Below are 25132 nucleotides of genomic sequence, written 5' to 3'. Positions count from 1 at the left end.
CATCAATCGCAACGCAAATCTCATGCAATTGCTTCGTGTTCAGTTCCTGGATGATTTCACTTTTGGGCCGTTTGCTACTGCATTCAGCTTCAATTGTTACCCTTTCCTCTTCACCAGCCTTTCATCTGTTAGTTATTGGTCATGGGATGTAAAACTAAGCATGATGAAGTGTTTTGATCATGGTGAAGGACATAGAGAGTTTGGCTAAGGAGGCTGAACCTGGTACTAACTCTAGGAGAGCACTTTATGGTCTATAATCTAAACTGAGTGAGTCTAAGTAATATTTTTGATTAATAATGAGAAGTTAACATGAAGGACTGATAGTCTAGGGCATGCAGTAGCTGTTAAAAGCTAAATTTAGTCCCACAATGTGTAATAATGTGTCTGTTTTTCTCTGGGATAGTACAACAGTTCTGGCATCAACTATGAAAACCTGGGTCCCGAAGAATTGCACTCACTGCTGACAACGGTTAGTGTTAACCAACTATGAGGTGTGAAAGATTGAGGAAAACTTGAATATTCATGAAGTACGGTGAAGATTATTTTCAGTATTGCACCTCTTATTTATTTGTTTGTAACAATTCCTTGTAAGTGGATTTTATTCATACTACAATCTGCATATTGCTTGATTTTAAATTGATAATTCTGTTTTTGCTTAGATTCCCTGGGTCTTTCTTAGTAAATCTGCCTCTTCTTTTTCAGCAATGTGGTGCCATCTCAGAGCACACCAAAAAAATGTGTACAAGGTAAGAAACCTGAAAAATAACTTGATGCGAAAAACAATGCCATTTAGTTTTAAATTCTTTTTAGTGCTGGGTAACTCTGATGTTAAGCCCCAACAGAGAACTTGCTTATAGCAGATGAAGATTGATACATAATTTTCCTGGAAGATACTCAGGGTTTGCAGTATTAAAGAAACAGTAGTTGAGTCAGTATCCTTTTGAAGGAGGAAGTGTTACACAATACAATATACAAAATGAGAAATAATGGTAACCAAGAACTAAGTTTGTAGGCATTGCAGAAAGATGTAAAAATAATTGATAATTGGTTCAGAACATATACTTTATACCAGTGCAGATTACATTATTGAGGTTACAATGAAGTAAGGGAAGAATACTAACTATGTTTGTGAAATCTTTCATGATCACTCTATTTCCAAACAGTAGGATGGAAGAATTGTTGGAAGTGAACTTGTTTTTAAAGGGAAAGCGTTTGCAGCACAGTCATCATAATATCAGATTTATATTTATTTTGAAAAAGGAGGAGAAAGTGTCAAGCGAATAATATCAAAATAAAGGATATGAAAGAGATCTAATTAGGATCAAAACCAAAAATTGATTAGTTAAAAAGTAATTGAAAAATGGGTTTCTGAAAATAGGACATGATTTGGGAATACATTATTGCCCAAGCTTTACAATTGTGGTAATGGCCAGAAGCCAATTTGATTCATTACATGCTTTGACAAAAATATGTGACAGCACTTATGTCTTAAAGGCTTTTGAAACAAATAACAACCTTGGTTTAGGATTGAATAGTTACACTCCAACAGCATTATGCCTCTATGTATTATATACAGCGTTAGCACTAGCGATTACCCAACAAAATAGATGCTTAAGTTTGTCATGATTGCACAAAAAACAGGACAATATACTTAGGCTAATTGCCTTAACCTGTATTGTTAAAATGTCTAACAAGTGACAATAATATACACCCATACCAGTTTGACTTTTGCCTTGACTTCAGCCCTCCCATAATGATCAATGGAATTAAGGTATTGGTGGTTATAGGTATATTTTAGAAAAAGGAAGGTGAAAGCAAAGTTGTTTCAGAAGAGTTAAAGGCTGAACTACCACCTCATACCCACTTCCTTCCACCATATAGAAGACAGGATCAGAAATATAATGAAACAGTGTGCACATTGTTGGAAGTTACAGTTCTGACAACACTGAAGAAGCACACCACCATTCAAGACTTGCTTATTTGAATCCGCTGACCTAAATATTCATTTCAACCATCATTATTATGAAATGGCTGTAGAGTGTTATCCATTTATAAAATGAATCCTGGTTTCTCTCAAACAATTGCAACAGTACCTTCCAATTTCTCAGTTCTGTCACCAAGAATATAAAGGCAGGCAAGAGCTGGAGAACTTCAACACTTGTATGGAAATTTATCACTGTTTCTTCATTGTTGCTGAGTCTAAATCCTGGAACAACACTGCTGGATTTATGTTTATCAGAACAATTAAAGTTTTTCGAGAAGGTTGAGTCTTTCTCACTTGACTTTTGCCTTTGACTTTCTCACTTGACAGATTGACATTAGGAAGGAAACGGTGATGAGTAGACTGATGGGACTGAAGGCTGACAAATCCCCAGGTCCAGGTGGTCTGCATCCTAGGGTACTAAAGGAAGTGGCCCTGGAAATTGCAGATGCATTGGTAATCATTTTCCAATGTTCCTTAGATTCAGGATCAGTTCCTGAGGATTGGAGAATGGCTAATGTTATCCCACTTTTTAAGAAAGGAGGGAGGGAGAAAACAGAGAACTATCGTCCTGTTAGCCTAACATCAGTAGTGGGGAAGATGCTAGAGTCCATTATTAAAAATGAAATAGTGCCATATCTAGATAGCAGTGATAGGATTGGGCTGAGCCAGCACGGATTTACCAAGGGCAAATCATGCTTGACTAATCTATTGGAGTTTTTCGAGGATGTAACCAGGAAGTTAGACAAGGGAGAGCCAGTGGATGTAGTGTACCTCGATTTTCAGAAGGCATTTGATAAGGTCCCACATAGGAGATTGGTGGGTAAAATCAGAGCTCATGGCATTGGGGGGAAGATATTGACATGGATAGAAAACTGGTTGGCAGATAGAAAGCAAAGGTGAATGGGTGTTTCTCGGAATGGCAGGTGGTGACTAGTGGGGTGCCACAGGGCTCAGTATTGGGACCACAGCTGTTTACGATTTACATCAATGATTTAGATGAAGGCATTGAGAATAACATCAGCAAGTTTGCTGATGATACTAAGCTGGATGGCAGTGTGACATGTGATGAGGATGTTAGGAGAATTCAGGGTGACTTGGATAGGCTGGGTGAGTGGGCAGATACTTGGTAGATGACGTTTAATGTGAATAAGTGTGAGGTTATCCACTTTGGGAGTAAGAACAGGAAGGCAGATTATTATCTGAACGGTGTCGAGTTAGGTAAGGGAGAAATACAAAGAGATCTAGGAATCCTTGTTCATCAGTCACTGAAGGTGAATGAGCAAGTGCAGCAGGCAGTGAAGAAGGCTAATGGAATGTTGGCCTTTATTACAAAGGGAATTGAGTACAAGAGCAAGGAAATCCTCTTTCATTTGGACAGGGCCCTGGTGAGACCACACCTGGAGTATTGTGTACAGTTTTGGTCTCCAGGGTTAAGGAAGGACATCCTGGCTGTAGAGGAAGTGCAGCGTAGATTCACGAGGTTAATTCCAGGGATGTCGGGACTGTCTTACACAGAGAGGTTAGAGAGACTGGGCTTGTACACGCTGGAATTAAGGAGATTGAGAGGGGATCTGATTGCAACACATAAGATTATTAAGGGATTGGACAAGATAGAGGCAGGAAATATGTTCTAGATGCTGGGAGAGTCCAGTACCAGAGGGCATGGTTTGAGAATAAGGGGTAGATCATTTAGGACAGAGTTAAGGAAAAACTTCTTCTCCCAGAGAGTTATGGGGGTCTGGAATGCACTGCCTCAGAAGGCAGTGGAGGCCAATTCTCTGGATGCTTTCAAGAAGGAGCTAGATAGGTATCTTACGGATATGGGAATCAAGGGATATGGGGACAAGGCAGGAACCAGGTATTGATAGTAGATGATCAGCCATGATCTCAAAATGGCGGTGCAGGCTCGAAGGGCCGAATGGTCTACTTCTGCACCTATTGTCTATTGTGCCAGTGACATACAAGTATGGGCAACAAATGCTTTGCCTTGTCAGTAGTAAATGAAGACTCTGGATTTAAATATAGTTTGATACTTTATTGATCCCAAAGGAAATTGCAGTGTCACAGTAGCATTACAAGTGCACTGATATAAAAATATTAGAAGAGAAGTAAGAAAGAATAAAAAATAAATTACCACAATCTAAGAGGAAGGGGTCATCACTTCCCCGGCTATAAGTTGACTCATTATAGTGCGTAATGGCCAAGGGTAAGAATGACCTCATACAGTGCTCTTTGGGGCATTGTAGTTGTCTCAGTCCATTACTAAAGGTGCTCCTCTAGGTGCTTCTCTAGCCAAGGTGGCGGTGAGAAACATTGTCCAGAATTACCAGGATTTTCCGTAGGGTCTTTTGTTGTATCACACCTTCCAGTGTGTCCAGTTTGCCTCCTATAACAGAGTTGGACTTTCTAATCAGTTTATTGAGTCTGTTGGCATCACCTATGTTGATGCCATTGCCCAGGCACACCACAACATAGAAGATTGTATTGGCGACAATAGTCTAGTTGAGTGTGTGAAGGAGAGGTCTGCGTACTCCAAAGGACCTCAGTCTCCTCAGGAAGTGGAGGTGATTCTGACCCTTCTACACAGTCTCTGTGTTGGTGCTCCACTTGTCTGTCATCCAGGTGCACCCCTAGGTACTTGTAGGTCCTTATCACATCACCACTCTCAGTAATAATGGGGAGCAATGCAGGCTTAGTCTTCCTAAAGTCCTTTACCTTTTCCTTTGACTTACCTATGTTCAGCTGCAGATGATTCAGCTTGCACCATTTGATGAAGTCCTCCACCGGGGTCCTGCATTCATCCTCTCTTTACACACCAAACTATTGCTGTGTCATTAGAGAATTTAAAACAGAAATTGCTGGAAAAACTCAGCAAGTGAAGCACTGAATGTGATAAGAGAAATAGTTAACATTTCAATTTGAGGACTTCAGAGCAGAGAAAGAAAAACAGTTGGTGTATGTAGCAGAGAAGTGCAATTGTTCAAACAAGTGAAATTCTGTGATGTTGAAATTATGTAGACAAGAATGGTGCTTTATGCCCTTTGTGTATATTTCCCATTGTTGGCCCAGCAGGCCAAAGTATATAAATGAAACAAATGGAGGAATCTCAGTGAAAATAGTCCTGAAACAAACAGAAAGAAAGATCAAGTTATCTAGACTTGTAGAATTCAGGCCACAATATGCCTAGATGAAAGATGAGACATAATTGGTCCACTTTACATTGTGCATGAGGCACATTACCTGAGCTTAATAACATCAGCAATACATTACATAAAGGAGTTTAACTGCCAATTTAGTGGCTACATTATTTAACACTATTGCAAAAGATCCCAATTCCATTCATTGCTATTCAACTTCTCTGCAATGCAGACCAATCTTTACTTTCTTTCTCAATACTGATAGTCTTTAACTTAAAACATTAACAGTTTATCTTTTCACAGATGCTGAGATTTTTCTGAATTTTATATTTTTATTTCAGCTTTCCATTCTCTAGTTTTGTTTGATCTTCAGCCATTTCTGGAGTACAGGCACAGATAAATATAGACATTTAGAGGTTGTTCTTAACCGATTCCCTATTCCTTCTCCATATGCATCCTATAGTGTAACACAAGAAAATCAAGGAATACATTATGTTTCTGAAGTGTTCTCTGTTAAATGTTATTTTGATCCATGTAGTCTAGATAACATTTTAATGTTGTGTAAAGCTTTCATTACTGCTTAGCAACATCACCTGTCTCTAAAAAATAATCTCTTACTACTCTTCAATTTTTTTTAGCATGTATTTCATTTTGGGACATTGAACTTCACGCACAAGTGCAAGGTCTTTGGGTCCACGATGTTTGTGCCAACCACAATGCCAAATTAAATAACCCATCTGTCTATACATGATTTGTATCTGCAGTTGCCTGCATATTAATGTGCCTGCTAAAGTTCACTGGCACATGCTTCAACTACCACAACTGGCAGAGGGTTGCAGACATCTACAACTTTATTTAAATAAGGCACTTATCACTAGCATCTCCTTTAAACATTCAGTTTAAAGCTATGTCTTATCGTATTTGGCACTTCTATTCCTGGACTTGGTCTATTCTCTCTAGACCTCTCATAATTTTATAACGTGCAAGGACTACAATGAAAAATTTAATGGAAAATAATCCAAGTTTGTTCGATTTCTCTTTATAGCTAATATTCTTTAATACAGATAGTGTGCTGGTGAAATTCCTCTGCAACCTATCTGGAACTTACACATTCTTTCTGTAATGGGAAATCAGAACTACACAGTACTCAAAATGTAACATAACCGAAGTTTTGTACAGCTACATCACAACTTCCTGATTCTCTTTTCAAGGCCTTTATCAATGAAAACAGGAATGCCATACGTATTCTTTGTCACACTACCCACTTGTGTCACCACTTTTAGGGAGCAAAGGACATGAAGTCCAAAATTCTTCTGTACGTTAATGTTTTAAGAGATCATAACAACTGTTAAACATTATCCCTCTATATTTGTCCTCCCAAAGTGCAATATGTTGTACTTAATTTTAAATTAATAAAATGAGATTTATTAAAGTATTTGTTATTGCCATCTGCCGGTCACCAATGTCAGAAAAGGGACATCAAGCTACCAACTCTAAATGTAATATGATTTTTTGAAGTAATTACAAAACACTAGAGAAACTCAATAGGGTAAACAGTATCTGTGGATTTTGAGGTCGGTAATGAATACTGTTTGCACTGGTGATAGTCATGAGGAGGGACAAAGTATATGTTGAATAAATGTTAGAAGTAAAGCTCACAAAATAAGATTTAAAAAAAATTATACTAACTTTCTAAGGAAAAGCATGGTACAGAAACAAGGAAGTGATTGCAAATGCAAATTCAATCTACAGATTGTTGTTTGTATTCTTCCAGTAGTTTGCTTTTTCTTTGATCCAGATTACTGCAGTCAACAGAACTGGATAGATCTCAGGGAGGATATTATTCTCTTGCACCACATTTTAGGGAGAATGACAGCACTGTGGAAACAAAGATTTACTGAACAGTAGTAGGGATTGAGGTTCTTTTGAGTACTGGAGGAGCTGTGGTTGTTCTAGCAGAGATGGGCAAAAAGATTTAATAAATGTATTCAAATTAAAGACCTCTTTAATATAAATAAGGAGAACATGCAGATTGAAGAACAGGAAATAGAAAAAGGAATAAAATTACAAATTGTTTTAAATGTATATTTTACAAGGTCGAAGGTGCTGATTCAATTCAAAGGAAAATGCGTGAAGAGAAAATACCATAGTGGACTAAATAAGGGAATAGAACAATGTCAAACTGTACATTATCAAATTATTTTCTCTGTACTGTATCATTTCATGGACAGAACTATTAAGATAAGGTTTCATTAATAAAATAATAATATATTAAAAACATGTCACTTTTTAATATGCTCAGTCTAGGAATTCTTAATTCATATTTTAATGAGCAGCTAGCAACTTGTGATAATACATCAATAGAATAAGCCATTATTAATCATATTAAAAATTCTGTAACTTTAATATTAAGTATATACAACTACAAGAAGTGCTGCAGATGCTGGAAAACTTGGGCAACATACATTATGTATGGAGAATTCCAGAGTACCCAATTTTTGTAGTTCTAGATTGTTAATACTATTAGGATCACATCGGATGGAGTTGCCCATGTTTCTGTATGATGAGATGGGCTGTCTGATACTTGGTGTGTGGTTAGAAATGCACAGCAGACTTCACAGCAGACAGATGTATGTGTATAGTACTTGGTATGTTCTTGCTTAATTACTTGTTGACTGTTATTGTAGATCACTGCGATGCCCTCAGCACACAGATGAGCAGCGACGAGCTGTGCGGGTCTACCTCCTGGGATCTTCAGTGTAAGTTCTATTGTATGAGGAAGTGTATATAATCAGGCAGTTTCTTTGAGGATATCTTAACTCCCATTTAAAACAAGTGGCTCAAATATGACACTGCCTTTGCAGGAGTGTAGTAGATGGGTTCCTTTCCTACTGGAGGCCTGTGACTAGTGGTGTGCCACAAAGATCAGAGCTCAAACTTACTGTTTGTCATCTATACCAATAATCTGGTTGATCACCAGATATGTGGATGACACCAAGACTCCATTTGTAGAAAAGAACTATCAAAGCTTGCTGTGGGATGTAGACCAGATGGAATTTAATGCAGACAAGTATAAGATATTATACTTTGGGAGGACAAGGGTAGAACATACAATGAATGGTAGGGCACTGAGGAACGCAGTTGAACATAGATCTGGGAATGCCTTGAAAGTGATGTCACAAGTAGATAGGGTCGTAATGAGAGCTTTTGGCACAGTGGCCATCATAAATCAATATCAAAACTGGACTAGAGATGTTATCTGATGTCATACAAGACTGGTGAGACTAGACTAGATGTCATGGGTTAAGGTCAAAAAGTGAAAAGCTTAAGGGGAACATAAGGGAAAACACATAGTCGGTGGAGAGAGTGTGGAATGTGCTGCCAATGGAAGTGAGTTTGATTTCAACATTTAAGAGTAATTTGGATACATTATGGAGTACAGTGATCCAGGAGCAGGTCAATGGGACTATACAGATTAATAGCTTAGTATGACTTAGTTGGGCTGGATGGCCTGTTCCTGCTTTGTAACTTTCTATGACTCTATGAACCCTAATGCATGCATCTTTCAGCTTTCACTTCACAGTGTGCTAAATAACATTTACCTTTATCTCCTTTCTACATATCAGTAACATGTTAATAAATTGTGATTGGTCAGCTTAAGTACTTAACTAACAAGAAAGCATGATGTGGGATATTTGTAAGTTGAGATGGGCTGCATATATTGTACAGATAGCCACCGATGCTTTGTGAAAATTGCTTGCATTAAGTAAACTCTTAAAAACAGAAAACCTACAGCACAATACAGGCCCTTTGGCCACAAAGTTGTGCCAAACATGTCCTTACCTTAAAAATTACCAGGTTTACCCATAGCCCTCTATTTTACTGAGCTCCATGTATCCATCCAGGAGTCTCTTAAAAGACCTTATCGTATCCGCCTCCACCACCGTTGCCAGAAGCCCATTCCATGCACTCTCTGAGCACTATCTGAGTAAAAAACTTACTCCTCTTTACCTACTCCCCAGCATCTCAAACCTGTGCCCTCTTGTAGCAACCATTTCAACCCTGGGAAAAAGCCTCTGACTATCCACATGATCAATGTCCCTCATCAACTTATACACCTCTATCAGGTCATCTCTCATCCTCCGTCGCTCCAAGGAGAAAAGGCCAAGTTCACTCAACCTATTCTCATAAGGCGCAACCCAGGCAACATCCTTGTAAATCTCCTTTGCACCCTTTCTATGGCTTCCACATCCTTCCTGTAGTGAGGCGACCAGAACTGAACACAGTACTCCAAGTGGGGTCTGACTAGGGTCCTATATAGCTGCAACATTACCTCTCGGCTCCAAAATTAAATTCCACAATTGATGAAGGTCAACACACCTTACGCTTTCTTAACCACAGAGTCAACCTGCACAGCTGCTTTGAGCGTCCTATGGACTCGGACCCCAAGATCCCTCTGATCCTCCACACTGCCAAGAGTCTTACCATTAATACTATATTCTTCCTCATATTTGACCTATCAAAATGAACCAACTCACACTTATCTGAGTTGAACTCCCATCTGCTACTTCTCAGCCCAGTTTTTCATCCTATCAATATCCCACTGTAATCTCTGACAGCCCTTCCTCATCTGGGTCATTTATAAAAATCACGAAGAGTAAGGGTCCGAGAACAGATCCCTGAGGCACCCCACTGGTCACTGACCTCCATGCAGAAAATGACCCGTCTACAATCACTCTTTGCCTTATGTGGGCAAGCCAGTTCTGGATCCACAAAGCAATGTCCCCTTGGATCCCATGTTCCTTACTTTCTCAATAAGCCTTGCCTAGGGTACCTTATCAAATGCCTTGTTGAAATCCATAGACACTACATCTACTGCTCTTCCTTCATTAATGTGTTTAGTCACATCCTCAAAAAATTCAATCAGGCTGGTAAGGTATGACCTGCCCTTTACAAAGCCATGCTGACTATTTCTATTCATATTATACCTCTCCAAATGTTCATAAATCCTGACTCTCAGGATCTTCTCCATCAACTTACCAACCACTGAGGTAAGACTCACTGTTATATAATTTTCTGGGCTATCTCTTTTCTTTCTTTTTTTTTAGCTCCCTTTCTTGAATAAAGGAACAACATTCACAACCCTCCAAACCTCCAGAACCTCTCCCATCCCCACTGATGCAAAGATCATCTCCAGAGGCTCAGCAATCTCCTTCCACGCCTCCCACAGTAGCCTGGGGTACATCTTGTCTGATCCTGGCGACTTGATGCTTTCCAAAAGTTCCAGCACATCCTCTTTCTTAATATTTACATGCTCAAGCTTTTCAGTCCGCTGCAAATCATCACTACAATCACTTAATCCTTTTCCAAGGTGAATACTGAAGTAAAGTATTCATTAGTATTTCCTCTGGTTCCAAACACATTCTATCTCGTCTCATCTTCTTGCTCTTCACATACTTGTAGAATGCTTTGGGGTTTTCCTTAATTTTGCCTGCTAAGGTATTCTCATGGCCCCTTCTGACTCTCCTAACTTCCTTCTTAAGCTCCTTCCTGTTAGCCTTATAATCTTCTAGATCTCTAACATTACCTAGCTTTCTGAACCTCTTGTAAGCTTTTCTTCTTGACTAAATTTAATACAGCCTTTGAACACCACATTTCCTGTACCCTACCATAACTTCCCTGTCTCATTGGAACATACCTATACAGAGCTCTACACTAATATCCTCTGAACATTTGCCACATTTCTTCCGTAATTTTCCCTGAGAACATCTGTTTCCAATTTCCTGCCTGATAGCCACAGAATTCCCTTTACTACAATTAAACACTTTTCTAACTTGTCTGTTCCTATCCCTCTCCAATGCAATTGAAAAGGAGATAGAATTATGATCAGTATCTCCAAAATGTTCTCCCACTGAGAGATCTGACACCTGACCAGGTTCATTTCTCAATACCAAATCAAGTACAGCCTCTCCTCTTGTAGGCTTATCTACATATTGTGTCAAGAAACCTCCCTGAACACACCTAACAAACTCCACCCATCTAAACCCCTTGCTGTAGGGAGGTGCCAATCAGTATTTGGGAAATATCACAACAACTTATTATTACACCTTTCCAGGATCTGTTTCTCTATCTGCTCCTCGATTTCCTGATACTATTAGGCGACCTATAAAAATCAGCCAGTAATGTTTTTATAACCCCTTCCTGTTTCTGACCTTCACCCATGGAGACTCCATAGACAATCCCTCCATGGTGTCCACCTTTTCTGCAGCTGTGACACTTTCTCTGATCAACAATGCCACACCCCCACCTCTTTTGCCTCCCTCCCTGTCCTTTCTGAAACATCTAAAACCCAGCACTTGAAGTAACCATTCCTGTCCCTGAGCCATCCAAGTCTCTGTAATGGCCACCACATCATATATCCAAGTATTGATCCACGCTCTAAGCTCATCTGCTTTGTTCACAACATTCCTTGCATTAAAACAGACGCATCTCAAACCTTCAGTCCTTTCTCTATCACCTGCCTATCCTCCCTCTCGCACTGTCTACAAGCTTTCTCTGTTTGTGAACCAACTTCCTCTTCCCCAGTCTCTTCAATTCATTTCCCACCCCTCAACAATTCTAGTTTAAGCTCTCCCCAGTAGCCTTAGCAAACCTCCCTACCAGGACATTGGTCCCTCTGGGATTCAAATGTAACCCATCCTTTTTGTACAGGTCACACCTGCCTCAAAAGAGGTCCCAGTGATCCAGAAATCTGAATCCCTGCCCCCTGCTCCAATCCCTCAGCCACGCATTTATCCTCCATCTCATCCTATTCCTATCCTCACTGTCCTGTGGCACAGGTGGTAATCCCGAGATTACTACATTTGTGGTCCTGTTTCTCAACTTCCTTCCTAACTCCCTGTTGTATTTTTTCAGGACGTCTTCCCTTTTCATACCAATGTCATTGGTACCAATATGTACCACGTCCTCCGGGTGTTCTCCCTCCCACCACAGGATATCGTGGATGTGATCAGAAACATCCCGGACCCTGGCACCTGGGAGGCAAACTACCATCTGAATTTCTTTTCTGTGTCCACAGAATCGCCTGTCTGTCTCCCTACCTATAGAGTTCCCTATCACTGCTGCCATCCTCTTCCTTTCCCTACCCTCCTGAGCCACAGGGCCAGACTCTGTGTTAGAGGCATGGCCACCATTGCTTCCCCTAGGAAGGCTGTCCTCCAACAGTACTCAAACAGGAGTACTTATTGTCAAGGGGTACAGCCACAGGGGTACTCTCTAGTACCTGACTCTTCCCCTTCCCTCTCCTGACTGTGACCCACTTGTCTGTCTCCCATGGCCCCGGTGTGACCACCTGCCTATAACTCCTCTCTATCACCTCCTCACTCTCCGACCAGACGAAGGTCATCGATCTGCATCTCCGGTTCCCTAACTCGGTCCCTCAGGAGCTGCAGCTCGACACACCTGATGCAGATGTGGTCATCCGGGAAACTGGGAGACTCCAGGACCCCCACATCTGACACCGAGCACAGAAAACTGGCCTCACACACACTTCCTCCTTTCCTCATCCCGTTACCACCTAAGCCCATTGAGCCAAAGCCCTATCACTGCTGCCTCTCACTCCTCTGCCGCTGGATATGGCTGCCTTTTTAAACTTCTGTGCTCTACTGGCTGACATCACGCGCCTGCTCAGTCTTACTTCTCTTTAACCTGAGTAGTTAAAAAAAAACCCTTTCGCTTCGAAAAATCATCAGTTCACTCATAGCCTTCTTGCTCTTGTTACATTACTTCTTCATCAACCTCCTCTTGAGAATGTTCTGATTTACTTAATTGGATTAATGTGAAGAAGGGTTTTTAAAAATAGTAATGGATGTATTAAAATGCCAGTCTTATTGACCCAATAAGACATAGGAGCAGAATTAGGCCATTCAGCCTATCGACTCTGCTCCACCAGTACATCATGGCTGATTCCGAATCCCACTCAACCCCATACATCTGCCTTCTCATTATATCTTTTGAAGCCCTGATCAACCAGGAAACTACTTTTCCTTTAAATATACCCACCATCTTGGCCTCCATAGCTGTCTGTGGCAGAACATTCTACAGATTCACTCCTGACGAAGGGTCTTGGCCCGAAACGTTGACAGTGCTTCTCCTATAGATGCTGCCTGGCCTGCTGTGTTCCACCAGCATTTTGTGTGTGTTTTTGTCTACAGATTCTCTACTCTGTGGCTAAAAATTCCTTCTTCCCTCTCATTTATCAGGCTGTGCCCTTTAGTTCTGGATACCCCACCATAGGAGACATTATCTGAACATCCATCCTATATAGTCCTTTCAACATTTGATAGGTTTCAATGAGGTCACCACAACCCCTCCCCTACCCACATTCTAGATTCCAGTGAATATTGGCCCAAAGCTGCCAAATAATCATATGGTCATTTCTAAATCATTATCAGGAAACTCCTCTGAACTCTCTCTAATGTTAACACATCCTTTCTGAGATACGGGGCCCAAAATTGTTGACAATCCTCCATGTGCAGACTGACCATTTTCCTATAAAACCTCAGCATTATCTCATAGAATAGTACAGCACAGTACAGGCCCTTCATCCCACAATGTTGTGCTGACCCTTAAACCCTGCTTCCCATATAACCCCCAACCTCGAATTCATCCATGTACATGTCTCTTAAATTTCACTAGTGTATCTGCCTCCACCACTGACTCAGGCAGTGCATTCCACACACCAACCACTCTCTGAGTGAAAAACCTTCCTGTAATATCTCCCTTGAACTTCCCTCCCCTTACCTTAAAGCCATGTCCTCTTGTACTGAGCAGTGGTGCCCTGGGGAAGAGGCACTGGCTATCCATTCTGTCTGTTCCTCTTAATATCTTATACACCTCTATCATGTCTCCTTTCATTCTCCTTCTCTCCAGAGAGTAAAGCCCTAGCTCCCGAAATCTCCGATCATAATCCATACTCTCTAAACCAGGCAGCATCCTGGTAAATCTCCTCTGTACACTTCCCAATGCTTCCACATCCTTCCTATAGTGAGGTAACCAGAACAGGACACAGTACTACAAGTGTGGCCTAACCAGAGTTTTATAGAGCTGCATCATTACCTCGTAACTCTTAAACTCTGTTCCTCGACTTATGAAAGCTAACATCCCATAAGCTTTCTTAACTACCCTATCTACTGTGAGGCAGCTTTCAGGGATCTGTGGACACATACCCCTAGATCCCTCTGCTCCTCCACACTACCAAGTATCCTCCCATTTACTTTGTACTCTGCCTTGGAGTTTGTCCTTCCAAAGTGTACCACCTCACACTTCTCCAGGTTGAACTCCATCTGCCACTTCTCAGCCCACTTCTGCATCCTATCAATGTCTCTCTGCATTCTTCAACAATCCTCTACACTATCCACAACACCACCAACCTTTGTCTCGCCTGCAAACTTGCCAACCCACCTTATACCCCCTCATCCAGGTCGTTAATAAAAATCACAAAAAGTAGAGGTCCCAGAACAGATCCTTGTGGGACACACTAGTCACAACCCTCCAATCTGAATGTACTCCCTCCACCAAGACCCTCTGCCTTCTGCTGGCAAGCCAATTCTGAATCCACCTGGCCAAACTTCCCTGGATCCCATGCCTTCTGACTTTCTGAATCACCTATATGCCCAGTCACCTCCACAAAGAACTCTATCAGGCTTGTTAGACATGATCTGCCCTTCACAAAACCATGCTGACTGTCTCTGATCAGACCATTATTCTCTAAATGCCCATAGATCCTATCTCTAAGAATCTTTTCCAACAACTTTCCCACCACAGACATAGGCTCACTGGTCTATAATTACCCGGACTATCCCTACTACCTTTTTGAACAAGGGGACAACATTCGCCTCCCTCCAATCCTCCGGTACCATTCCCATGGACAACGACATAAAGATCCTAGCCAGAGGTTCAGCAATGTCTTCCCTCACCTTGTGGAGCAGCCTGGGGAATATTCCGTCAGGCCCCGGGGACTTATCCATCCTAATGTATTTTAACAACTCCAACACCTTTTTTAATACCAACATGCTCCAGAAGATCAACCTCACTCATATTGTCCTCACTGTCATCAAGTTCCTGTTCATTAGTGAATACCAAAGAGAAGTATTCATTGAGGACCTCGCTCACTTCTACAGCCTCCACATCTTCCTACCTTTATCTCTAATAGGTCCTACCTACACTCCTGTCATCCTTTTGTTCTTCATGTAACTGAAGAATGCCTTGGGGTTTTCCTTTACCCTACTCGCCAAGGCCTTCTCATGTCCCCTTCTTTCTCTTCTCAGCCCCTTCTTAAGCTCTTTTCTTGCTACCCTATATTCCTCAATAGACCCATCTGATCCTTGCTTCCTAAACCTCACGTATGCTGCCTTCTTCCACCTGACTAGATTTTCCACTTCACTTGTCACCCATGGTTCCTTCACCCTACCTTTCTTTATCTTCCTCACCAGGACAAATTTATCCCTAACATCCTGCAAGAGATCCCTAAACATCGACCACATGTCCATAGTACATTTCCCTGCAAAAACATCATACCAATTCACACCCGCAAGTTCTAGCCTTATAACGTCATAATTTGCCTTTCTCCAATTAAAAACTTCCCTATCCTCTCTGATTCAGTCCTTTTCCATGATAATGCTAAAGGCGAGGAAGTGGTGATCACTGTCCCCCAGATGCTCCCCCACTGACAGATCTGTGACCTGACCCGGTTCGTTACCTAATACTAGATCTAGTATGGCATTCCCCCTAGTCGGCCTGTCAACATACTGTGACAGGAATCCATCCTGGACAGACTTAACAAACTCTGCCCCATATAAACCCTTGGAACTAATCAAGTGCCAATCAATATTAGGGAAGTTAAAGTCACCCATGATAACAACCCTGTTAGTTTTGCATCTTTCCAAAATCTGCCTCCCAATCTGCTCCTCGGTATCTCTTCTGCTACAAGGGGGCCTATAGAATACCCCCAGTAGAGTAACTGCTCCCTTCCTTTTCCTGACTTCCACCCATACTGACTCAAAAGAGGATCCTGCTACGTTACCCACCCTTTCTGTAGCTGTAATAGTATCCCTAACCAGTAATGCAACCCCTCCTCCCCTTTTTCCCCCCTCTCTATCCCTCTTAAAGCACTGAAATCCAGGAATATTGAGAATCCATTCCTGCCCTGGTGCCAGCCAAGTCTCCGTAATGGCCACTACATCATAATTCCATGTATGTATCCAAGCTCTCAGTTCATCACCTTTGTTCCTGATGCTTCTTGCATTGAAGTACACACACTTTAGCCCTTCTACCTTATTACCTTTACTCGAAGCCTCTTTATATGTTAGATCTGGCTTTACCCCATGCACTATTCTTACAGTTCTTGCATGACCTTTAGCCTCCTTCATCTCACTATCTGCTCTAACACTCTGGTTCCCCTCCCCCTGCAAATATAATTTAAATCCCCCCCACAGCAGCACTAGCAAACCTTCCTGCAAGGATGTTAGTCCTCCTCCAGTTCAGGTGTAACCCATCCCGTCGGAACAGGCCCCACCAAATTTCTTGGTGTCACCTGACGGAGTATCTCACCTGGTCCCTCAACACCAGCTCCATAGCAAAGAAAGCCCAGCAGCGTCTCTACTTTTTGCGAAGGCTGAGGAAAGTCCATCTCCCATCCCCCATCCTCATCACATTCTACAGGGGTTGTATTGAGAGCATCCTGAGCAGCTGCATCACTGCCTGGTTCAGAAATTGCACCATCTCGGATCGCAAGACCCTGCAGCGGATAGTGAGGTCAGCTAAGAAGATCATCGGGGTCTCTCTTCCTGCCATCACGGACATTTACACTACACGCTGCATCCGCAAAGGAAACAGCATTATGAAGGACCCCATGAACCCCTCAAACAATCTCTTCTCCCTCCTGCCATCTGGGAAAAGGCTCCGAAGCATTCGGGCTCTCACGACCAGACTATGTAACAGTTTCTTCCCCCAAGCTGTCAGACTCCTCAATACCCGAAGCCTGGACTGACACCTTGCCCTATTGTCCTGTTTATTATTTATTGTGATGCCTGCACTGTTTTTGTGCACTTTATGTAGTCCTGTATAGGTCTGTAGTCTAGTGTAGCTTTCTCTGTTTTTATTTACATAGTTCAGTCTAGTTTTTCCTACTGTGTCATGTAAACCATGGTCCTGAAAAACGTCATCTCATTTTTACTATGCACTTTACGAGCAGTTATGGTCAAAATGACAATAAAAGTGACTTGACTTGACTTGGAACAAGGCCCAATTGTCCAGAAACATGAAGCCCTCCCTCCTGCACCCTTAGCCATGTATTTAGCTGCATTATCTTCCTGTTTCTACCCTCACTAGCAAATGGCACAGGTAGCGATCCTGAGATTGCAACCCTGGAGGTCCTGTCTTTCAACTTTGCACCTAACTCCCTGAATTCTCTTTGCAGGATCTCCTCTCTCTTCCTACCAACGTTATTGGTCCCTACATGGACCACGACATCTGGCTGCTCACTCTCCCTCTTGAGAATACTGAGAACTCAATCCGAGATATTGCGGACCTTGGCACCAGGGAGGCAACAGACCATCTGGGATTCTTGATCTCTTCCACAGAACCTCATCTGCCCCCCAACTATGGAATCTCCTATCACTACCGCTCTCCTCTTTTCCCTCCTTCCCTTCTGAGCTGAGGGTCCAGTCTCGGTGCCAGAGATGCAACCACTGCAACTTGTCCCTGGTAGGTCGTCCCCACCAACAGTATCCAAAACGGTATACTTATTGTTGGTGGGAACAGCCACAGGGGTGCTCTGCTCATTCTGTCTATTCCCCTTCCCTCTCCCAACGGTCACCCACCTACCTGTCTCCTGACTCCGGGTGACTATCTCCCTGAAACTCCTGTTTATTTCCGCCTCTGCCTCCCGAATGATCGGAAGTTCATCCAGCTCCAACTCCAGTTCCCTAACACGGTTTGTCAGGAGCTGCAGCTGGATGTACCTTTTGCAGGTGTAGTCATCAGGGACAACAGTGCTTGCCCTGACTTCCCACATACAGAGCACTCAACTGCTCTAACTGCTGCCTCCATTACCTACTTCTAAGGTATAATTAAATTAATTAAAGGAGCTTACCCAGCTTTACCTCACTTGGAGTGAAGCTCGTCTTCAGCCTCTGCTTGCCGAAGCCTCGTGAGCCAAAGCCTACCTACTCTGTCTCCCTCTACTCCGTCGCCTGCCCCTACGATGCCAGTTCCGTTAATCTGTTCACTTTTTAAACTCTGCCACTATTCTCACAGGCCGACCTTCACGCGCTTACACAATTGTGCTCCATGCAAATTGCTGAAGAAATGACCTTGTTTGCATTTTTTATTTCCTTTGAAGTGAATGCCAACGTTGCATTTGCCATTCCTTTCCACAGACTTAATTTGTAAATTTAACTTTCTGGGTTAATTTACATGAGAACTCCTAACTCCCTTTGCACCCTCTGATGTTTGAATTTCCTCCCCATTTAGACAATGGTCACCAACCAGTCGATCTTTGAGACTCTCCCAGTAAATCCAGAAAAAAAAATGAGAAGTAAATACACAAATACATTATGCCTGATAAACCTTTTGATGTAGTAACTTCTACTTTGTAAAAGGACCACTCGACAACTTCATGCCCAAAATGAACAACTTTATCTAGGACGGTTAAACGATATTTACATACAGAGGTTTTCACTAATGCACACCGGACAGAAAAAATCGGAAGGAAAACCCCGCAACCTGGAAACAATCTCTCTTTACAAACAGCTTTCCATAGCGGGAGTATTGCTATATTACCATGATCCTAATTGGTATTAATTTATATTCATAACACTCACATTACAACATTTCTCCCCCTTTAAATTCCAACATTCCCCAAATGTACAAGAAAAGGGAATCAAAAACAATGGTGTCATTAGCTGAATACCACTGAAATTTACCCTAGTGTCTCAGTAACTGTTCCCCAATACCAGGAAAGTTGAGGATCTGAAATCGGTGTTGAACGCCAAGCAAACATGCTGCTCAGAGGACGTGGATCGACAAGTGTTAAAGGACGTCACTCTGTGAATATTTTTAACTACAGTTTGATGAATCCCTGGATGTAATGCAAACAGCTGAGCTTGTTGTACTTGTCAGAATGGCTTTCCAGGATTTTACATCAGAGGAGGACTTCCTCACTCTTTCGCACTTAAAGGAGAGAGCGAGAGGTGAGGATATTTATGAGTTAAAAAAAGTCAGTGAAAATGCCAAACCCATTCATAAACTGGTTGCAATTACTACTGATGGGGCCCCAGCAATGCAAGGTGTGCACGTTAATTTTTATAGCACTGTGCCATAATGATCCTGATTTCCTGGATTATCACTGTGTGATTCATCAGCAGGTCTTGTCTGGGAAGATCGTGGACTTTTCTCAGGTAATGACTGGTGGTCAAACTGATAAACTTGATTCGAGCAAAAGCGCTTCAGCACCGCTTATTCAAGGAGTTATTGGATAAGCTCAATGCTGCTATGGCCTGTTTGATATTCTAGTTAAAGTGTTTTCTTGGTTGAATTAATTTGAAAGTTTGACAAAAGCATTTTATGTAATTAAAATACAACTATCCCAAATAAAGGGCTTCAAGTTGGAAGTACAATCTGTGCTGTTTTTTCGCTAAACAATTTAGTAGGTCGATCTTGCCTTTCAGTAAGGCCGACGTAGGGGATCTTGCATTTAAAAAGGTTGGTGACCACTAGTCTACACTTTTATTCATATTATGAAAATGCATTATACACTTCCCGACTGTATTCCATCTGATACTCTTTTGTCCATTTTTCTAATTAGTTTAAATCCTTCTGCAATCCATCTTTGTATTTTCAAAACTTTGCCACAAAGCCAGAAATTACATGATTTAAATTATTAACAAACAATGTGAAAAGAAATACCAACCCCTGAGGAACATCTCTAGTCAATGGCAGCTAACCAGAAGCAGCCCCCCTTTATTTCCACTCGCTCCCTGCTGCCTGACAGCCATTTGTCTGTCCATGGGATTTTATCTTGTTAAGCAGCCTCGTGTTTGGCACCTTATCAACTGCTTCTGAAAATCCAAGTAAATGACATTTGTTACGAACCCCGTAACTGGGTGTCTGACCAGCAAAGCTAGAAGAATCTGTTGGAGTCTGGTGGTACTATATTTGAACAGTGTTTATTAGTAAAATACACAAATAAATATCAATAATGCAAATTTATAGATAATACATGTTAGTAATAATAAACCTAAAAGTGTGGGTATAATAATAAGCAATAATAAACAAGCTCTATCGATGTCTAGGGGATAATGAATTGTCATATGTGAATATAGAGTTCAGTTCAGTTCATACGTGCTGAGGTAGATGTTGGTCGCTGTGTTGTAATTGTTGGAGAGAGAGAAAGAGAGAGAGAGAGAGCGAGCGAGCAGTAACAGCTGCAGGCAGGCTCTATCTATAAACAAGCTCTATCGATGTCTAGGGGATAATGAATTGTCATAGAAAAGTATAAAGTTCAATTCAGTTCATACATGCTGAGGTAGATATTGGTTGTTGTGTTGTAATCGTCGGAGAGAGAGAGAGAGAGAGAGAGAGCGATCGAGCAGTAACAGCTGCAGGCAGGCAAACCTTCCTTTACGTTCTTGATCTGTCGATGTGTTGTGGCCATTCAGGTATGACCCCTCTGTCCTTCAGCTGGACTGTTCTTCCGTGGTGGACTCATCACCCAGGCAAGGGTGGACACACACACAAGTCCCCACCGGCCCTGCTATAACACTGTGAGTTTAACTGACCGATCTCTTTATTCGGTCTCCAATGCCCCACACCTTCCCATGGGTTCCAACACTCAATCAGTGCTCAATAGTGTGTCTCCTGGTGTGTCTGAGGGGTGTCTCCCCAGACCTCACTTTTATCCCTACTCACGGGGTCTCAGATATCAATTTTGAATGGCTTAGCCCATCAAACCAGCCCACTCCGGCTATCCACTGAGGAATTTTAATGAACGGAATGGTTTAAGATAAATAACCCTCTCAGAAGCCATAAATCTTTCAGAAGTCATAATATGGTGAATCAACAGGTCTCTCTCCCCTGCTTTATCTCTCTCTTATCTGTAGCAGATGTTCCAGTTCCAGCATGTTTTTCCCTTACATCTCTCTCTCTCTCATTAGCAGCATAGCAACAGTAACGGTTTGTGATTCACTCGGCGGGGGGGGGGGGGTGGACATGGGCAACTCTGCACCCTTCTGCCCGTCAGAGTTGTTCATCCTTCGTAACACATACAGTACTTCTTCTTTGTCTACCCTGTTTGTTACTTCCTTTGGGCAAGATATACCTTTACAGAAAACATACTGACTTTGATTTATTTTATCATTAGTCTCCATCATTAAGGATGAAACTTCATCCTTTCTGTGAAGGATGAAACATCATCCTTAATAATGGACTCCAACACTTGTCCAAACACTGAGGTTAGGTTAACTGGCCTTCCTCCCTTCTTAAAGAGTGGAGTGACATTTGCAGTTTTCCAGTCCTCTGCACCATGCCAGAATAAAGTGATTTGTGAAAGTTCATAACAAATGCATCTGCTTTCCCTTCAGCAACTTCTCTCAGTACACTAGCATGTAGTCCATCTGGTCCAAGTAACTTACCCACCTTAAGATCTTTCAGTGTGGCTAGCACTTATTCCTTTGTAATAGTAATGGCATTCAGTTCCTGCTCCCTGATGCCTACTCTGGCACACTGTCAGCATCTTCCACAGTGAAGAAGATGCAAAATACCCATTATATTCATCTGCCATTTTTTGTCACCCATTACTACCTCACCTGCACCATTTTCGGGTAGTCCAATTTCAACTCTCACCTCCCTTTTACTCTTTAAATAACTTAAAACACTTCTTGTATCCTGCTTTGTATTATTGGCAAGTTTGACCTCATAGTTATTTTATCCCTTCTTATGGCTTTCTTCAGTTGCTTTTTGTTGGATTTTAAAAAACTTCCCAATTATCTGACTTCCCAGTTTCTTTTGCTACATTGTATGTCCTTTCCTTGGCTTTTATATAGTCCTTAACTTCCTTTGTCAGCCACGGTTGCCAACTTTGAGAACAACTTCTGAGGGATATATCTATCCTGCACCTTATGAACAGTTCCCAGAAACTTTAGCCATCTCTGCTCTACCATTATCACCACCAGTATCCCACTCCAGTCCACCTGGGCAAGGTCCTCTCTCGTGCCTCTGTAATTATTTTAGTCCACTACAATATTGAACATATGTTTCTCCCTCTCAAATTGCAGTATGGATTCAATCATTTTTTCATCACTACCCCCTAATGGTTCCTTTACATTAATGTTTGGTTATTACACAACACCCAATTTAAGACAACCTTTCTCCAAGTAAGCTCAAGCACAAGCTGCTCTAAAAAGCTATCTTTTTAGGGGTTCAAAAAATTTCCTTGTGACCTGACACCAACCTGAATTTCCAATCCCCTTGCATTTCCCTATTACAATTTTCACCCTTGCAGTTTCTTAACTTCACCCACAAAAATTCAACGTTCCCTGACCCTATGTCATTTCTTTCTAAAGATATAAAACCCTTTTCTTGACAATAGAGCCCACGCCGCTGCCTATGCCTTCCTACCTGTCCTTTCAATGCAAGGTATATTTTTTGATGTTAGACACCCAACTATGGCATTCTTTCAGAGATGCCCTCAACGTCATATTGACCAATCTCTAACTGCACCACAAATTCATCCACGTTATTCCGAATTTAAATACAGCACCCTCAGTACTGCATTCTTCGGCCTTTTGAATTATGCCTGTGGTAAAACTCTTAGCTCTGTCTGCATTTGTACCTAATCACTGGCTTGTCCTTGCTTATGTTCGTGTTAACACCCATCATCTACTAGTAAACCAGTTGACTGATCTTCAGCTCGGTGAATCCACAGCCACTTCCAGGACAGCGGTGACACGCGGCGCATGTGGAAGAGCATCCAGGACATCACCAATTACAGGACAACATCACCTGACTCTGCAGGTGATGCCTCCATCCCAGATGCTCTGAATAACTTCTACGCTTGTTTTGAGGCGGAAAATGACGTGGCAGTGAGGAAGTCCACCCCTCCTACAAATGACCAGGTGCTGTGTCTCACCTTGGCCGACATGAGAAGAACCCTGTGCAGGGTCAACCCATGGAAGGCTGCTGGACCAGACAACATCCCTGTTAGAGTGCTCAGAGGATGTGCAGACCAGCTAGCTGATGTTCTCACTGACATCTTCAACATCTCCCTGAGCAGCACCACCATTCCAACGTTCTTCAAGGCCGCCACCATCGTCCCCGTGCCGAAGAAGTCTACAGTGTCCTGCCTCAGTGAGTACCATCCCATTGCACTCACATCCATCATCATGAAGTGTTTCGAGAGGCTCATCATGAGACATATCAAGACCCTCACTGGACCCCCTGCAGTTTGCGTACTGTCCCAACCGCTCAACAGATGACGCCATTGCCATCACCCTCCACCTGGACAAAAAAGACACATACGTTGGAATACTGTTCATAAACTTAAGCATTCAACAGAATCATCCCTCAGAAACTGACTGGGAGATCTCTGTCAGTCCAGATCGGGAGCAGCATCTCCAACACCATCACACTGACCGGGGGGGCCCCCAGGGCTGTGTGCTCAGTCCACTGCTGTTCACTCTGTTGACCCACAACTGTGCTGCAACACACAGTTCGAACCACATCATCAAGTTCGCCAATGACACGACCATGGTGGGTCTCATCAGCAAGAACAACGAGTCAGCTTACAGAGAGGAGTGCAGCGGCTAATGGACTGGTGCAGAGCCAACTACCTGTCTCTTAATGTGAACAAAAGAGATGGTTGTTAACTTCAGGAGGGCACAGAGTGACCATTCTCCACTGAACATTGATGGCTCCTCCGTTGAGATCGTTAAAAATACCAAATTTCTTAGTGTTCACCTGGCAGAATCTCACCTGGTACCTCAACACCAGCTCCATAGCAAAGAAAGCCCAGCAGAGTCCCTACTTTCTGCGAAGGTTGAGGAAAGTCCATCCCCCCCCCCCCCCCCATCCTCATCACATTCTACAGGGGTTGTATTGAGAGCATCCTGAGCAGCTGCATCATTGCCTAGTTCAGAAATTGCACCATCTTGGATCGCAGGACCCTGCAACAGATAGTGAGGTCAGTTGAGAAGATCTTCAGGGTCTCTCTTCTCGCCATCACGGACATTTACAGTACATGCTAAATCCGCAAAGGAAACAGCATTATGAAGGACCCCACACACCCCTCAGACAAACTCTTCTCCCTCCTGCCATCTGGGAAAAGGCGCTGAAGCATTCGGGCTCTCACGACCAGACTGTGCAACAGTTTCTTCCCCCAAGCTATCAGACTCCTCAATACCCAGAGTCTTGACTGACATCTACGTCATTTATTATTATATTGTAATTTGTCCTCTACTGTGCCTATTGTCTTGTATATTAATTATTGTAGTGTCCTGCACTGTTTTGTGCACTTCATGTAGTCCTGTGCAGGTCTGTAGTCTAGTGCAGTTTTTATGTTGTTTTACGTAGGCTAGTGTAGCCTTGTGCTGTCTCATATAGTCTAGAGTTGTTTTTTGTTGTTTCATGTAGCACCAGGGTCCTGGAGGAACGTTGTTTCATTTTTACTGTGTACTGTACCAACAGTTTATGGTTGAAATGACAATAAACTTGACCTGACTTGATCATGCTGGTTCACATCACCCTGTCATACTAATTTAAACCACTCCCAACAGCTTTAGCAAACCTGTTTCCTCCCATATCCCAAAGATCTGGTTGATAAGTTAATTGGTCACTATAAATTTCTCTATGATTGGGTGATAGATTCTGGATAAATCTGATGGAATGGTAGGTACAGTAAACCAGGACTAATGTAAATGGCTGTTTAGTGGTCAGTGCAGACAAGGTATGTGAATGG

General features: G+C 42.3%; 1 protein-coding gene across 10 annotated transcripts in view; it reads left to right on the top strand.

The window, feature by feature from the left end:
• Positions 1-25132, top strand: part of LOC132386011 (ataxin-7-like protein 3) — a 138569-nt gene that overhangs the window by 97459 nt on the left and 15978 nt on the right. For 7 of the 10 annotated variants that reach the window (XM_059958272.1, XM_059958274.1, XM_059958267.1 and 4 more), the window contains 4 exons: positions 404-469; positions 703-746; positions 7809-7880; positions 19548-19580. In XM_059958272.1, the coding sequence (XP_059814255.1) occupies positions 404-469; positions 703-746; positions 7809-7880; positions 19548-19580 (215 nt within the window). Of the gene's footprint in view, positions 1-403; positions 470-702; positions 747-7808; positions 7881-17599; positions 19374-19547; positions 19581-25132 lie in introns of all 10 variants that reach the window. The other 3 variants (XM_059958270.1, XM_059958275.1, XR_009509393.1) reach the window with 2 other exon arrangements.

Source organism: Hypanus sabinus (assembly GCF_030144855.1).
Source record: "Hypanus sabinus isolate sHypSab1 chromosome Y unlocalized genomic scaffold, sHypSab1.hap1 SUPER_Y_unloc_11, whole genome shotgun sequence".
NCBI lineage: Eukaryota > Metazoa > Chordata > Chondrichthyes > Myliobatiformes > Dasyatidae > Hypanus > Hypanus sabinus.
The sequence above is the reverse complement of the archived record's forward strand: the minus strand, read 5'-3'. Positions and strand labels throughout refer to the sequence as shown.